Source organism: Botryllus schlosseri, chromosome 5 (assembly GCF_051294905.1).
Source record: "Botryllus schlosseri isolate E-star chromosome 5, Bs_hap1, whole genome shotgun sequence".
Classification (NCBI taxonomy): domain Eukaryota; kingdom Metazoa; phylum Chordata; class Ascidiacea; order Stolidobranchia; family Styelidae; genus Botryllus; species Botryllus schlosseri.
In genome coordinates this window covers 13,750,823-13,768,565 of record NC_137240.1, presented here as the reverse complement: position 1 = coordinate 13,768,565, position 17,743 = coordinate 13,750,823, and the positions used below count along the sequence as shown (strand labels likewise).

Here is a 17,743-nt window from a genome sequence, read left to right as displayed (position 1 = left end):
GGCCATAATGATTTACAGCTCCAGATCGACCTGATTTAATTTCGCCCCAGTGACTGGGTTGTACCGCCACTCACGAAACACTGCGATCACTTGGCGAAAAATTTCCATATTCCCTCCCGATCATCCGCATATAAGCTTAATGTCAAAGTCACCAAGTTCACCTTCCCGAATTTACCAGCCACACACGAACTCAAAATAAAATGAACATTGGTATATATTTTTGTTGTACTATAAGCAGACTATTTGGACCAACGAAAACGATCTTCAAGATCAAGAGCAAAAGGTGTCAAAATCTGGATAGGATATATAACGTTAATGCAAATTACACGATAAGTGCAAAATAATCATAGTGTTCTACTTCCAAAATATACACAAAATTGTCCAACGTGTGGCAGATCTGACAGGCTCATAAGATGTCTGCGTAGTAGTAAAGAAGGCTATCAACATTTCAATGTCAAGAATAATAGGTTTGGCGGGGCATCACACACCGAGGATGCAGTGGATAACTAATTGAGGGATATAGAGTGCGAGTGCATACCACTGCAATAGACAGACCAATAATAATCAACGGAACACACTACTACAATTCATCACAATTTATACGGGCTTGCATAATCTCAGCATACTGATGTCATGGCACGCCATTACAGCTCATTACAGGATCATAAGAGCGAGTGATAACCCAAGCCTTAACGTATACAGTACATGAAAATCGCATTTGCACTCTTGAGCTACAAATTAGCCCACCACAAGACTGACAGTCAGCCACGAAGCTAATAGGGCCATAATGTGTGTTGTTTCATGGTCAAACCAAGGCCACAGTACATAGATCTAGGTGCACATCTAGGCGTCTTGCATCATTTCAAAAATATAGCTAGCTAGCTAGCTTAGCTCACACTTAAAAACGCATTTAAAGAGATCTATGGTTGAAGAAAAGATTATGGCATAACAACGGTATTATAAACGAATGGTTTCATAAATTGTGATAAAATGATTTGCTAAACACTAGTCAAACATATCCAAGGGTCAGTAAGTATCATTGAGATGACCAATATACAGGATAAAATCTAGATATCCATTCATATAATGGAAAATGTTATGAATTATTCAAGTCATACGAGCCATATACATTTTGATTCCAAGTTGAAATATATTGCAAATAATAAGACCAACGTCTTCATAACACAATTCAAAGGTAAAGTTGAAAAGGCAATGTATCCTATAGCGGGCTTTAGTCACTTCTTTGTTATTCTTGTTGACCAATGGCAATGAAGGCATGGCAACTCATTCCGTTGACATTTCAAGCTCAAATAGAAAACAAAGCTACCGCACATTGATATATTGTCAGTGCGGCTTCATGAACTTCTTTTTAGGAGCACAAGATTCACTTCAATGGATATAAGAGGCGTCTTACTTCAACACTCGATATTTTGTAAAATATATATGAATTATTGCTCAAACAATGAAAATAGATTTCACATATATATAATATGGTGAAAAGCGAAGATGCTACTGTCCACGAAGTATTTAAATATCCGTTTGAGCACGGAATGCCTTTTGCTAATCGGTAGTACGTGGTTATTCTGCGGTTACAATCTTCAATCGCCTAAAACAGCAACAAGGAATGCGATGAAGAATCCAAGAAGCCCCAAAGCGTATATCACAAGTACGACTGTTTTGACGGTTTGACCCTGTTAATACAAGATAGAAGGACCAGTTACAAAGTCGGAATTTTATAGACACATACAAAATCCAAATGCAGTAGGAGTGAAATCTTCACAGAGCAGACTCAACTTGTGGATAATATTTCCGGTTGGCTGTCCTTGACCTATTGCACTTGTGTTCATAGTGGGCAGCGAATTATTGCAAGCAATGTTCCCTCTAAGCTGCGCAGTGCGCACGTGCGCAAATGCGCAGTGCTGACACGGTCTGTGCGCAGTGCGCACAGAAAATCTAAGATGCGCACAAAAAATCCGAAGTGATGAACTTTTTTTAGTTGTTACGCACTGTTGTCCAAGGGTCTACGCAGTGAGTTGGTGAGTGTGCACAGTCTCGTCGAAAATTAGAGTGAACATTGATTGCAATTACCGCAATAAAACAACACTGAAGCCAAAAAATACAGCTCAGAGAAGATTATTTCTACCTCTTGTATGTGATTTAATCAGATGTCGTCGTGGTCAAAGTACTCGTTAAAGATATTCGGTAGCAGTAAAATTAATTTCATAACTTTCTACCAAAATACAAGTGGAAGTTGCAATTTTTAAGATATTCCAAAACGCTCAGCTTGAAGCTTAAAACTGAGTAGTTGAAAGAATTTGATTGGGACGGGGCGTCAAGTACCAGTGTCTACTTCCAAAATTGCATACATTTTCGTGACCGACTAGCAACCCTTCGAACACCATGTCACCAATCTTTCCAAAATCATACTATGTCTGTGTGAAGCATGGTCTACTCTGGCCGGTTGCTGCGATAATTTCACTTATACGAAAAGTACTTTCCACCTGCGCCGAACTGCCTGTGCAAGTGGTACGAGTCCGCAAAAGCTACTCGAGTGATCCATTTAAAAAGTAGAAGGGCGTCGTAACTGACCACCTCAGAATTTCAAGTTTCTTGCTTGTAGTTACAAAATTGCGACAACCGCATTATTACATTTGCAGTAATGTCGATTTTAGCAACTACCACAAACCCAATTCTTCTTTTTTAACCATAGAAAATAATGTGACAGGGCCAGGGCTATCAATGTTCACAGCGATAGAGTGCGAGTTCAATTGCGACTGTGGTCTGACTGGTTAACTTTTCAAGCATCGTAATTCTATCTGGGCCCACCGTAGGTACAATGTCTTCAAAAGTCAAGGGGAAAAAGTGCTCAGACCAACAGAGACCGACACATATGTGCATGCGTGCGAGGGTGAGCAGATCTAATACACTCAATGACCATTGACCAACTACAGTAGTGGTTCGCAAACTGGGGGCATGGAAGCATCCGGGGGGAAGCGCAGAGCCGCCCGAGAGAAATGATGATTTTTGAACTAGGAAAGAATTTGTGCTGAAACTTCCACGTTTCCACAATGGCAATGATCCTAATTGTATTTTGTTTTTAAATGTCATATTCACGTCGTACCATGCACACACTGATGCTTGATTTTGACTGATACCGAGCCTTGCACTAACAAGAAGATCTCTCCGAATGAAGTGTAATTGGTAAATGCGTGTTTAGCTGTGTCACTGGTTTTATAGTTAGCTTATGGTCAGGTACATTTGAGCTACGCCCAAGGGGCGAAATAGAGGGGATTAAGCACCAAAATATCTATGAGCTATGAGCTATCATTGTATATGATCGTGTCTAAGAAATATTAAACTGGAAATTCACCTGCAGCTAGTATATTTTGCTCTCTGTGTAATCCGAATTACTTATCTTAGAAGTGTCTGAACATCCATGACACCTTCCGTGCTACCAAACAATGCGTTGTGATTGTAGGCATTCTGGTTGATCTTATTAATAATTATGATTTGACACGGGGGGGGGGAGGGGGTACACACACTAAATTTTATACGTCATCAAGGAGGGCGTTTCGAAAAAATTTTGAGAGCCACTAAACTACAGGATTACAGACAACGACTTACCCGAACTGCCTCTCCCTTGCCTTCATCCACTTCCAAGCTGGATCCGGGCACTTCATTTCTCGCAACATTTCTCTCCATGCCCAACACTAAAAGGAGAAACGGGATTTATCTTATACCGACCCACAGGATCGTTTGCCAAACCAACAGCGTCTAGAATTCAAAATCCTCAAGGCATTGAAATTTGGTGAGCAACGGTAAGCTGATTGTAAGGCAAATTGCAGGCCAAAAACCTGTCTTAAAACTTCACTATTTCCCCTCATACTGAATAATTTATACCGTGCACAGATTCAATTACGGCTAAATACACTGCTCAGTAAGTGTTTCATGACTATAATAATTGCAATCAGCGCAAATTTGACTCGAAGATTACAAGTAGACATGGATACCCCCTGGCACAACATGTACTTCATCAAGATTGGAAACATAGATATAGTTTAGTGACAAGTAATACATAACTACATAACATATTACTAGTGTGCACCAGTGTTGGGACGACTCAAGTTTTCTGATTAACTTGGAAAACCAAAAACTGTAGAATCCCTCGTGACCAGGAGACAAATTTACAAGTCATCAAACATTCTACTTCGCAAGCGTTGCAATCCTCTCAGGTGCACTAGAAAGGACAACATCATCAATACTAATCCTTTATTTATAGGATCCCATTTACATATCCTATATGGTTAGTTCGTCAGCGACATCCAACACAAAACAGCTTCGGTATGCTCGAACAGCCGTCATAATGGCTTTAACTGGATTATATTATCATCACAACCAGGACCAGCATGCATATATTCTTCATTCATATTCTTTGTGTAGAACTAGTATTGGCCCCACAGTGTTGAACAACCATAAAACGTTATTTCTCCTTAACACAAATGGGTTAACACCTGCAGCCTTCTTGCCGCATTTCAGTCAATGAACGTACCATATACCGAATTAACCCATGGACTATAGTATTTTGCATGGAGCATATCCTGTGAGCAGTATTCTCAGGTGATTTCCATGTACAACTCGTGACTCATATCGTCTTGGTCGAGCAGAAACAGCATGGATCCAAGTCTGACTAGTTTATTTATGTGAGTCACTTTGATAATTTGCTTGACTTCACAAATTTTGAAATTACTCGAATGCAGTGACTTGATCCCAACACGCAGTGCACACATCACTAAGAACACCAGTAGGCCTACTCAATATCGCATGATTGACGCCAAAAAATCGTCCACCAGCAAGGGTGTGCCTTCATAAAAACTTGGCCACTCATTTCCGCTACAAGAAGGAACGAAACGTGTCATACCGGTGTGTAAGTAGTGGAAAGAGAGAATTTCCAAAACGATTTCGTTCAGAACAACCCAACCCACGAAACCTCCCAATATCGCAATCCAATTTGTCAAGGATCCGTATGCTTCAACGCCTGCAATGGAATAAGTAGCTAATAAGGAGTCCGAAAAACTTGTATAACGGGAAATGGCTTTTGTCATAAAATACATGAGCCTACCGGATAAGGAACAAGCATTCATGCATTCTTAAGTAGTTGGCAATGATTGTGTCGTAAACCGTTTGCTGTTGTAACTCGAAGGGTTCATTTCCGAAATCGGCCGTAAATCATATTCCGTGTCAGAAGACGGTTACAAAAATGCCAATTCGTGACAGAGCTGTTTTTCGCACCACTCGTATTCCCAATAAGCATTCATTAATTATAGTCACGTACACATCTCTCAAAATTCAAACAATTAGAAGATCAATAGAGTTAAAAACATGGCAAACATCGATAGAACGGCGTGACACTACAAGAGTTTGACATCAGCTGGAAATTACATTATAGTCCGTCATTAACTGCACAGGGTATAGAACAGCCAACGCCAGAACAGAATCGAAAGCCAGGCAAATTCAGCACTTGAAATTTGTGAAAACACACGACTCGATAGTGCATACTCAAAGTAAACACTAAACAGCGTAGGACATGCAACCTTATCAATATTTACAATACGCGACTCACCTAAAAACAGATTCGCGATAGACAATATCCGCGCGATCGAACCGACGCTGTAATGCATCCAATTGAAGATGGGCCTGCGCTCGGCATTTGGATTCGGCCGAAACAGAGCCATGGTAGGGTTCAGCAGGGCTAGCCCCATAACTATTATCCCGATGACGGCGTGAGACATAATGTGCTGTAAAAAAAACATCGTCATCATTTGTAGTGTTCGATAACACAGCAACAACCCGCTTACGTCTGCAAACTCTCCCACTTGCACGAAAATGATGATGAACCCGGAGATCGTCGCCAACAGTACCGTTATCATAGTGAATCGATGTAGCTGCAACGTAATTGTCTGCGTTTCTTCTAGTGTCCCGACGGACTATGTCACAACCACTCACTTGAAACCAAAGCTTCACCCCGCCGGGTTCCACACCGGGGAACAGCGGCTTGAAATGCCTCGCGATCGTCACGCCTAGATTCGACAGCAGCAGCCAAGCCAGAACCATGAGAATGCTGAAAACAGAACAATACTGGAAAATAGTTATACAACCTACAAGTTAGGTACACAGCCTACACATAAGCATGCATAGAAGACTAACTTTTTGAGCAGGGTTGTAATTGTCAGTAACCAGGTCACAAGGTTCCGGGTCACAAGTCCATCTCACTTCTATAGCTTTGACTCAAGTCGTGTCATTTTCCAATTCACCACCGAGTCAAGCCCGAGTCCAAGTCAGTGAGTAGAGGGTCGAGTCCGAGTCCAAGTCACTGTTCACTTCGGAGTTCAATCCGGTTCAAGTCACATATTTCAACACTGCTCGAGTGATATAGAATGGCTCACATTCGTAATATCGTCATTTTCTACAGTACGAACAGTTACTGGCCCTATTGTCCGTGTATCAGGACTGATAGACGAAATACCAATAATGTGGTGAGTGGTGACTTTACAATACTTCGAAGTAACAATGAATTGTCTGTCTTGGCAGTCTCGATCTCGAGTCATATGACTTGGTCCGAGTCATGCACAACGACTCGAGTACAAATCGAGTCAATACAAAATTGACTCGACTTGAGTCGAGTTATTTCACGCATTCGAAAAAAATGACTCGAGTCAAGTCGAGTCACTAGAACATCGTGACTTGAGTCGACCCAAGATTACAATGAGTGCAAAATTAGGTAGAATCTACAAAAATATATTCATTCAGCGTAATACCGGGACCATTTAACTCGGTTTTTATGACAAAAAGGCAACACCAACTCAAGTACCCTGAAAAAGCAGCGGGCTCGCACTTGCCCAGTGGCGCAGTTAACCTTTTTTTTTTTTCTCTTTCGGCCTTCCGCCATAATTTATTGCTTTAAAATTTCAGTACAAATAAATTTAATCTATATATAGTATTGCAAAAATTGAATTTTTTTCATCTTCCTGAATTCGAACATTTGTCATCTCTGCACGTCGTCGTCCGGTCCGAGCACGCGCTCGCTTCGTCATCCGTCGTTGAATCGGGATCACTTGTTCCGAGCACGGGCTCTTCACGCGGCTCGTCGTCGTTTGCAATTTCGTCGTGTTTCGAGCTCGGTACGTCATTTTCCCTTCTTTCGACAGGTTCGTCTGTTTCGATCGGCTTCAGGTGATCATTTGGTCGGTCGCTCGTCAGTGGTGGTAAGAGGTGCGTTTTGATGGTTTCCATTCTTTTTCATCATAAAACGTTTTTTGTTTGGGGGGGGGGGGGGGCTGACGAAGTGCTGTTACGGCTCTGGTAACGAATATTTGTACCTGCGGGCACGCCCGAATATGTTTAATTATTAATCACGTGCCCTTTATCTGCCTATACAACAGCTCACTCAGTTTATCGCGACTTATGTATGTAATTACCACCTATTCATTCATGCATTATAGAAAATTTTGGTACCTAGGGCGACCAGACCACACAAACTTTGCTGACCATCGCAATCACGATAGGGGGTTCGTGGGGACGAAGCCCTCAGAAGTTCGGTTTATCACGCTATGGGTGCGCAAGGCAATCGTTTTTAGGGGGTTGACGAAGTGCTGTTACGGCCATCCCTCTTACTCATTGTCTTTATTACATTCCTTACATTATGAATTAGGGGGGGGGGGGGGGCGCTGGAGCACGATAATTTTTGAAAGGGGGCGCTGGAGGAAAAAAGGTTAAGAACCACTGCTCTAAGGGGTAAGCCTTTTTCCGTGGCGTATTCTACGCTTGTTTTTATATATAGCGCCGCGTCGAAGATATTCCTGCTTTTGACATTGCATTTCTGCGTGTTCAATATTATACTCGGTAGTACGCTGGTGAGTCTTGTGTTTATTATTTTTGACAGAATTTTATAATTGGTGTTTAACAACGTAATGGGCCTATAATTTTTCAGATCCTTGGCATCTCCTTTCTTATATATCAACTTCACCAGGCCTTTATTCCAAGACTGGCAAGTTGATTTAAAGAGGAAAGCGTTGTTCAAAACTTCTTTTAATTCAGATTTGATCCTCCACCAGAAAGTTTTATAAAATTCTGCGGAAAGGCCATCGGATCCCGGTGATTTACCGTTTTCCATATCGTTTATGGCTGCTTTAATTTCTTTTTCATCAATTGGCTCATTTAATATCCTTTTCTGGTCATCTGATATTTGGTTATTTTCTATTTTGTTGACAAATCGTTTTTGCATTGTCGGATTAGTTATTGCTTTTGTTCCCCACAAACTTTTATAAAATTCTGTTACTTCTTCGGTTATCTCATTTTCGGAGCTTACTATCTCTCCACTGCCGTTTATTAAGACATCGATGTTCTGTCTCTCCACGGCTGTTTTCACTCTTTTAAAAAATTCTTTCGTCGGTTTTTCATCTTTTTCGCCGTTCTTTAGTCTAGCTTGGAAAGCTTGCCTCTTGAACTCTTTTAGATCTAATTTTTTGAGTTCTTCTCTCAAAAAGTTGACTTCACCCCCGTCACTCTGTGCGGCAATGAACTTCTCTTCTAGAGCACTCCTTCTACTCTTTTCTTCGCTGTTTATGACCCTACCTCTCTTCGATAGGATTTCTTCAAATTTTAACTTCATGAGGTCCCACCATGTGGCTATCTCATCGAAGTGTTTTTTTTTCTTTCACGTGTAGGTCATATGCTTCTTCAATTTCATTTTGGGTAATTTGGTCGTCGTAAATTTCAGCATTGTTTCCCCATCTTTTCATTTCTTGCTTATTCATTTTAACAACACACATGTATGTGTGATCCGACAGCATGTTCAACTGGTATCTAAAGTCACGTACATCTTGTTGCTGATCTTTGGTACAATATATGCGGTCAATACGTCTCTGTTGATTATGTTTTGTAATTGTGTAGGTACGTTTGTACGAATTCCTCAATCTGAAGATGTCGACCAGTCCGTTTGTTCTGCAAATCTCATTCCAAATCTTTCCTGCGGCCGTCTATTTGAAGTATGACGTGTACTTAGCATCTAATCTGTCTCGGATTATATTAAAATCACTACATACTATTTTTTTGTTTTTACCTTGTTTTATTTTATTGCGTAGGAGTTTGTAGAATTCTGTTTGGGTTTTTCCTACCTTAGGTGGCCCGTACAGATTCCAAATCTCCACGCAATCGTCTTGGCTGTTCAGGATCATTTTTTGCAATCTGTACGGTACATGTACATTGTGTTGGATGGTAAAACGATCTGACAGCCTTTTATTCAGAAAAATTGCTGTACCTTGTGAAAATATCCTGTTTTTACTTCTGTTATCTTTATGGTTGTCTTCAATGTCAATACTATTATCGTACAAGATGAAATTGTTTAGATTGCACCAAGTCGTTAGACGCTGTCTATTTATCTTGTGAGTCTCTTGCACGCAAACTACATCGAAATTTTTCTTATCATCAATTCACTGAAAGTTTTCCATACTCTCGTTAAGCCATTTGTGTTAACTGATGCTATGGTGACCTCCATTTTATTTGATTAGGTTGGGAATTGTCTTTCTGACCGCCCGATTTGTGTTAGATTTTCTTTTCTGTTTATTCCACGCTCTTGTTCTGTTCTTAAGAGCGCTTTTTCCTGGGAGTTACAGTTTTCTATTTCGCTAATATATCATTACGTTCTTGTTCAGAAAAGGTGTCTATCCGAGTTTCTGGGTCCGATTCGGCTTGGCGCGTGTTCTCCCCATTTTCTGGCGATTTCGGCTTTGGTTCCGATTCTGAATCAGATCCGTCCGAGGAGAGCTGTTGGAGTAACTCTTTCCATTCGTTGGTTTCTGGGATTTCTGACTGGGATTCTATTACCTCGTCAGTATTTTCTTCTCGTATTGCTAGTTCTTTTCGCACTGTATTTGCTTTTTTTGGTTCCGTTATTTCGTTCTCTTTTTTTCGTTTTGTTTGCTTTCGCCGTGGTTTACTTCTGATCTAGTCTTGTTTTTATTCTCATTTTCTTTTCTCTGCAGTTTTGGATAATCCGATTGCTTCTGTGGGCAATCGTTTTGAGTGTGTCCTGTGGCTTTGCAATACAGACACACTACTTCGTTCGTGCATTCTGATATCGGATGCCCGAACTGAAAGCACCTAGCGCATTTCTTCACTGCTGTCAACGGCAAGAAAATCTTGCAGTGGGTCCCCTCAATGTCTAGGAAGGCGGGGATGTTATCCAGGATTACGTCTTCGATTGCGACGCTCCTATACCCATTATAGTAACCTGTTTCGCGGTGTTTGATCCTTTCTATTTGTACAATATTACCACAATTCAAATTTCTCATTAGTTGTTCCATTTCCTCATCCTCAACTTCAGTTGGTACAGCTCTGATGGTGATGTAAAACCAATTGTTTTTTTTGGGTAGAAATATTTTCGCTTCTTTGTTATTTGTCTTTATCATACCGACTGTTTCCTTGTATATTTTCTGCCTGATTTCCTCATCTTTGTATGTGATTTTGAAGGTTCGTATGCCTATTTGGAACACACTTACTATTTAGCTCGCGTATTTTTGCAGTGTTTGCTCGTTCCGAATTATTTCGACTACTTCTTTGTAACTGATGCTAGTCGAGAAGACTAGATCCAAAGATTATGGTCTAGCTCTCATCTTTCCTTATCTCACACCACTTATACTGCTATGCTACCTTTACTTGATGTATTGTTTCCTCAGAGGTAGTTGGGATTTTCTGTTAAAATCTAATAAATCTTCTGCGGTAATAGCCTGTCCCTAATCTCTCATCATCATCAGAAGACAAGACTTATTAGTGACAAATTGTAAAAAGAAATTCATCGCTTCCAAGATGGAGCAGCAGCAGCACTGCAGTACCGAGCAAGAAATAGAGTTCATTTTTGTCTGCACCATCCCAAACGCTAAGAGGATGATGATGAGAGGGATATCTGTATGTTAATGGGGTCGCTTGAAACCCACCCGTGAGCCTTTACCAACGACGGAACGCCGGCAACTCCACCGCCGTCGAACGCAGAGAGATTGACTGGGGAAGCTGAAACTCCTCTCTGCGTCGCACCGCCGCCGTGGTAAACCAAGGCTCCACCTGTATGGGAATATAACCAGTCAGGGATAGCTGATGGCGAATATCGGGATGTGCCATTATAATCAATGACACGTTCGAGCTCTGCTACCGGTTTAGTAATATCGTTTGAAAGCAAAGCGATCGCGGAAAAGATGGGCCGAGTGTACTGCAAGGCAGGGTACGTGAAGCCCTTGCGGGTCAGCGGACTAGTTTCAAGTGGTCCATGAAAGGCAATAGAATTTTGTCACATTATCGATACCACCATCGTACACCACATAAAATCGAAATTCACTGAAATTCAAATTGGTGAATATTTCTATTTTGGCATCTTGAGATACTAACGTATTCGGTTGTTACCAACAACTAATATGTCACTTTCGAGACCGCTGTTTTTGCAGCTATTTTAACATCGTAAAATCCTTTCAGTTGCAGATGCGCTAGATGTAAATTAGGATTAAATTAGTTGATTCGATTTTACGGGACTCCGTTTCTAACTCATTGCGTCGAGTTGAGACCAATTATAGCAGTTCAAAATTTTTTTGGGTTATCTCTGGTTAATCAGATGATTCAAAGTATGTGGTAACAGTGTGGTAATTCACTAATAAAACATAATTGACTTTATCATACTATTACGTATACAATTAGGTTTCATTCCATTCACTCCAACTGTGGGGAACAGTGAACTAGAACATGTAAAACACGAGCATTGGTTTCATGTAAGTCAAATGGTAAAACATGAATTCTAAGATGACATCAGCATATATCATAAAACAGCAATACAAAGATCAGCGAAAAATTCGGTCGGGTGTCAAAATTATTCTGTTAAAACAAACGCCTTGGGCAAAAAACTCATTTGCTTTATCGTTTCGGTACGATGACTGTCATTTTCGACACAAACGGAGTACAAAAGACAATTCATTAGAATATGGGTCGCTGCGTCATCTTCTGGGCGTGGTAATGTATATAAGTTCTATATTTCTTCACAAGAATGTCTCGTTGAAGCAATCATAAATGCAACATTTGACTCTAATCTTGTTTCATTTTCTGATGTGACTAATCAGGATAAAGCATCGAGTCATTGGCGCCAATTATTTTTATATCCAATTCATTGAGCTACAAATCAAAGCCATCGTTAAGGAGCGGCAAGCACATTCCTAACATGATACAACTCACCAGAGAAGCTTCCACGAGCAAAAATAATGTAGTATTTTGTAGTGGTCAGATCGAAAGTGACCTCCTGTCCGCTGGACACTGTCTTTTTGACACTCGTAGGTCGAGTGAACGAGCAACTGGCGACACCGTTTTGCACTCCGAAAGTGATATTTTCAAGACCGGCAGCCTATAAAAATACATCGCCATGATGAGCATTTTCATGACAGTGGTTAGACTCGTAACAAGCTACTCAATCACATACACATACAAATGCATTTGGTGATTATTGTGGCGTATACGAATGTCGAAGATATTCAGAGATAGTCAAAGTAGTCAGTTTTGGTACTCCAACAGCGAATAAGGCATGCTGAATACTAAATGGCATTTGCATGGTGTGTTGGGAGGGCCTGTGACCGAATTAGCACAGCACTGTATACTGAACTAGGTCTTCATAAACAAACATTTGAAATATAAGTAATGCTCCAAATCACTAATCAATTGCAAGTACAAGTAGCAATTCTCAAGACAGTTCTCAGCTACTTGAGTGGGAATAGAAAATGAAGGTCTAAAAGTACTCAAGCAAGTAGTTTAATAAAGTATATTTTGGAAGAGGGATAGCAAACTTTCAGTATGGTAATAATTGTAGGTGGCTATTTGTTGACTTGCAGAGTGCATCTTTACGCCCAACGCAAAATGACCACCTACACTACTAACAGTTGCATTTTTCAATAATACACTAAGTCACTGTAATACAGGGGATAGTTATTACAGGGTCTACAACAGATATTCATTTATTTATTAATTAATGACAATTTCACTTCTAGCCTAAACATGATTCAAACTCTGAAAAAGTAGAAGTGTCTCCTGACTAACCATCTCTAAAGATATTACTGATTGCCTTTTTGATACCAATATGACTGCGACCCGCGGGTTTCATTTTCTTGCGAAGGCTGGCATCAAAAGATTTGCCCATTGCAAACAGTCCGAAACTTACACATGCACAAGTCTAAAAACTGGGATGACATTTTATCAAGTCAATCACAAGCCACGGCACAAATACATATCACGCAAAAGTGACCCATCACAAACTCAACGCATCCACATTAGTTAGTATGAGATTGCTATAGCCTTGGTGACGATACAACATGATATCATTACACATTGTGCATTACGTTGGCAATTTTACAAACCGGGAAGACTCTAATGTTGAGGATAAATAATACATTGGAGGACTCTAATATATACTCACGGCATTAGAAGCATCAGCAGGCGGTACTTGACCAGTAATGGCTGCGGACTGGAGTTTCTCGCCAGTGCAATAATACAAATCCCCATCCTGCATTCCTGCCTGCTGGGTGAAGGCAACACCGGCGTATGAGGTAATTCCTGGACCTCCAGTGATTGTCATTGCGAACTTCCCGGCTGCTGTATCCTGGAAGAAATTGGAAATCAGTCATATAAAAGACCCTGTCGGTTTTTGTATTTGATTTCGGGGAGCAGAGCAGGCTATTTCAACTCATATATACCTGTACCGCGAAAGGTGGCCGAATGACATAAATTTGAAAACATGTTGGAATCAACAGTTTGAACATGCAACAGGCATTGGTTAAAGAGATTCAGAGAAGAGACACGCATTTCCTGCAAGACTAATTGGGTGGAGGGTTGGCTGAGGCTTCAAAGTAAAAAAAATCCTCAGCAAACTTACACGAAAATCATTTGGGGTATAGTGGTATGGAGGAAAGGAAGTGGGCCACTGGGCCTTGGCCCGGTGCAAAAAACATATGCCCACTAGCCTACACCCCTGCTTTAAAGGGGTTGAACAAAATATAATATTCAGTACAGAACCTACCCATAGTGACAAGGGGCGTAATAAGACAGGCTGTTGTTAATGAGCAGGGCTGGCCAGTGGTTACAACGATTCGAGTAGGCCTACTCGAGTCCTAGCCTAGTATCACTTGTGACGAGTCAAGTAGTGACAGGCACTTATTTGAAGTTTAATGACAACGACACCAAAAGCCTGTTTATTAAGGAGATGTTATTTCAAGAATGTCTTCCCACAATGAGGGCCCTATACACTCAATTGCAACCTCAAGGCAGCATCCAAAACACGGCAAAGACATACGAATATTCGTTTCCTGAAAGTAGTTATCGAGACAGAGCATGGCAATAAAATATGGTCTAATACTTCCATCTGCTCAATGAGTGTTCCTGTTCAATGTTCGTATATTGCAGTACTATGTTGTTTGAAGTGTGAACAGATATTTGAATAGACTGGGGGTCTAGAAATATAAAACTTCAATAGACCTACTGTCACCCTGTATCTAGAAGTATAAAACTTTATTAGGCCTACCGGTATCTATCGCGACAAACAATACACTGATCTGATATAGCAAAATTCATTCCACATTAAGTAGCATACTCTTCTCATTTTAAGGTTCATTTCAGGCATTTTTATCTGCCATCAGCGAATCTGTTCACTTGCCATTATTATGTATAGTTAAGCCCAATTACCGATGTTTAAACCCGATCGAAGTCAGTTCAAAAACTTGAAGTGGGATAAATTGGCCAACAAGAATAAATTGCTTGTTGCACTAAAATATAAGTAAAATTGACTTATCCAAGCCTTCATGACGCTAAGGATTTTAATCAATATCTAGGGCTATAGTCACGGTCTGGTATATCGTTTGACGTTCAGGTACTTTCCTGTACGACTGTAATCTACATAATTTGCTAAGTTTAGTATACTAGTGAATGATTTTCTCTAATTTCAATCGAAATTAGATTAACTTCACAAGTAAGGCGATATTTTTTTGACCAGTCAAAATAAGTCGGAATTTTGTCAAAATTGTTTACAATGTCAAATAGTTTTGCAACCTGTATTTCGTATTTATTGTTGATGTTTGCACAGTCAGTGAACATATCATTTGACAATTTACAGCTTGACGCCTACTTTATAGGCTTACCGTTGCATACGGCCCATTGTCTGCTCATTGTGAATCAAAAACGGTGAAATGAAACAAATAGGTTGACATGGCGTTATGCTCAACGTACCGCAATATCCCAACTGTGAAAGCAAGACTGCATGGCCGTGGGCATTGGCTCTTACATCGAGAAGCATAATAAATGATGAAAATTGTGATGTAGACAACATTGTCAGAATGAAGCAACATGGTGTGTCACCAGCAGTGTACGTACGCACAGTCACACAACTTCACTGATACCAGCCAACAACTGCTGCTGTTGAACGTTCTTTTATATTCTTGGCAAGCTACTTAGTAAGTTAACAGACACTTTCTACCCGAGAATGTAGGAAAGTGTATTTTGTTGTACGACAACAAATCATAATTATTTCTAAATGCGTGATGTAGCTACTGGAATTCTTCATAAGTCCAGATTTCGTTAAAATAAAGTTTTTTCATGTAAAAATTTGTCGGTTTTCAATTCAAAAAAGTTTTTTTCAGGTCAAACTGCTACTTAACGACAGACAGTTCCAACCAGAAATGCAGATAAGTAACAGGCTACAATTCTAACATTATGAGCGAAAACACCTAATTTGCATACATGAGGTCAAACTTTTGTCAAAATCAAGTTTTTAAGGTAAAAAAAAAATGTTTTAACCTTTTGATTTTTAGGTTAATAGCCCTATAGATTAAGATTATTACCCCTAATATGCCCCCTTCTCAACCTTAACTTCCCACTGTCCCAACCCTAACATCTGCCTAATATCTCTAGTCCCCCCAACCCTAATCCGTCTCTCCAAAGGCAAAAAAAATTATTTTGACGTTTATAAATTTTTGTCCGTGTTCAAGGGAAACAATTGTTGGTGTCATGGGGAACACTAAATTGTCATGATTGTAAAACGAGTAAGCGCCCATATTTCTGCTAAGAGATGTTGTGTTGAGGTTTGTGGAAAAAAAGTTGGGAGTAGTAAGATCAATCAGGGTGAATTAGAAATGTTTGTAAAAATTCGTTTTTTCCTGTGAAATACATACCGTAACCGCTATTCCAGAATAACTTCAAGAAGAGCTGCTAGATAGAAATGGCAAGGCTGGAAGTGTTATGTAAAAAATCTGCTCCCGATTTTGGTGCCATTTATGTTGCAATCCTACCGAAAGGTGTCGTCGGAAGCGTTACCCGTTAATACATTCGCCAACAACAATCGTTGAGGAAATGGATTATCGGCACTTGTTAATACCAAATCAAATGTGCGAATTTTCAAGAAACGGCCATGTATTCCAAGAAATGCAGTTGCAGATTTTGCTTTGAAATAGTAAAAATCTAACCAATTTCTACATAAATAGTATGATGTTATCTCCAAGAAAAGTGATTTTGTTGCTGTTTATCCCTAGACTACAGATAATATTTTTACAGGACAGTTAACGGTTGCACGATAATGGAGCAAAATTTGAACTAAAACTTGTGTGTGTATGGCAGTCCGTTAAGGTCCAAAAGGGGTCCGCGAAGACAAAAGGTTGAGAACCACTTCATTAGGCTTATTGTTACAAGAGAAAAAGCGATATTTGCAAGGAATTGACAAAAATGACATCGGAGAAATAATGGTGGACATATCGAAATTAACATTCGTACTACAGTACATATGGTAGGCTAACATTCAACAGTAATTTTAACAATCCTAATTATTTTTTTACACGGTATTTCAAAACTGAATTCAACAATGCACGACATTTCCGCCAATGAGTAAATTCAATTAACACACCCGGCAGTAAAAAGCACTTACGTAAGTCCATACAAACGAGATGCAGTCCGGGGTGCTGGGGTCACAATTTGCTGGAAAGTACGAACATCCTCTGGTCTCACCGCACTGGCAATATATTTCATCCCAACAAGTCGTGAAGATGATTAATATCAAAATGCCACTGCTTCCCCTCATGGTGATGTTAAAGCAAATAAGCTTGTTACGCTTATCTTGTTAAATAGACCTATGCATTAAACTGCATGGTAAACGAATAGAATTGCTCGCAAATCAGAGAAGGATACCTAAACTGTAACAGTTGCTATAACATATGAATTTTGGGGCAAACATAGTGCTCCATTTGAAACAAAGTATGAATGTCAAAATTCCTGAAGCAAGTAATACAAGAAGGTCGGGGATTGGCGTCGACCTTCTTAATCTTGTCTCCTGATATTTTTGAATCAGACTGCCGAAATCGTTTCGTTAGTTACATCAAAATTAATATGTGGCATTACTTCATTGCTATCTGGGATAGAAACGACTTACCGAGCAAGAAGCTGAATGTTACAAATACACCATCTTGTTGGATACAGTATGGGTTGTATAAAGACCATAAATAGCCCGTTCTACACTTACAATAGGGTGTGATTTCGGAGAGGGGAGTGGAGGTGAGCCTAGGGGCAGAGCCAATACCATGACACACCTCCAGGCCAAAGTGGAATTGGTGGCAACGTCACACAGAACTTTCTGTTCAATTACTCAATTATTCTATGCAGAAAATCTCTCATCACGCAGGATTTATTT

General features: G+C 40.1%; 1 protein-coding gene across 1 annotated transcript; it reads right to left on the bottom strand.

Moving 5' to 3' along the window:
• Window positions 1-196: 196 nt before the first annotated feature.
• Window positions 197-17,637, bottom strand: LOC145439107 (ferric reductase 1-like). The gene is made up of 10 exons (XM_080316588.1): window positions 16,985-17,637; window positions 13,496-13,678; window positions 12,268-12,433; window positions 10,992-11,115; window positions 6,004-6,118; window positions 5,856-5,942; window positions 5,621-5,795; window positions 4,919-5,035; window positions 3,625-3,710; window positions 197-1,691 (listed from the first exon to the last, which is right to left on the bottom strand). The coding sequence occupies exons 1-10, from the start codon at window positions 17,135-17,137 to the stop codon at window positions 1,599-1,601; spliced, it is 1,299 nt and encodes a 432-aa protein (XP_080172714.1). The 5' UTR covers window positions 17,138-17,637; the 3' UTR covers window positions 197-1,598.
• Window positions 17,638-17,743: the final 106 nt, after the last annotated feature.

Coding starts and splice junctions, on each gene's coding strand:
- LOC145439107 (XM_080316588.1), bottom strand. CDS start 17,137: ATGAGGGGAAGCAGTGGCATTTTGATATTAATCATCTTCACGACTTGT. Junction 5,943..6,003: donor GGGTGAAGCTTTGGTTTCAA/GTGAGTGGTTGT, acceptor ATTACGTTGCAG/CTACATCGATTCACTATGAT. Junction 5,036..5,620: donor TATCGCGAATCTGTTTTTAG/GTGAGTCGCGTA, acceptor ATTCCATTGCAG/GCGTTGAAGCATACGGATCC.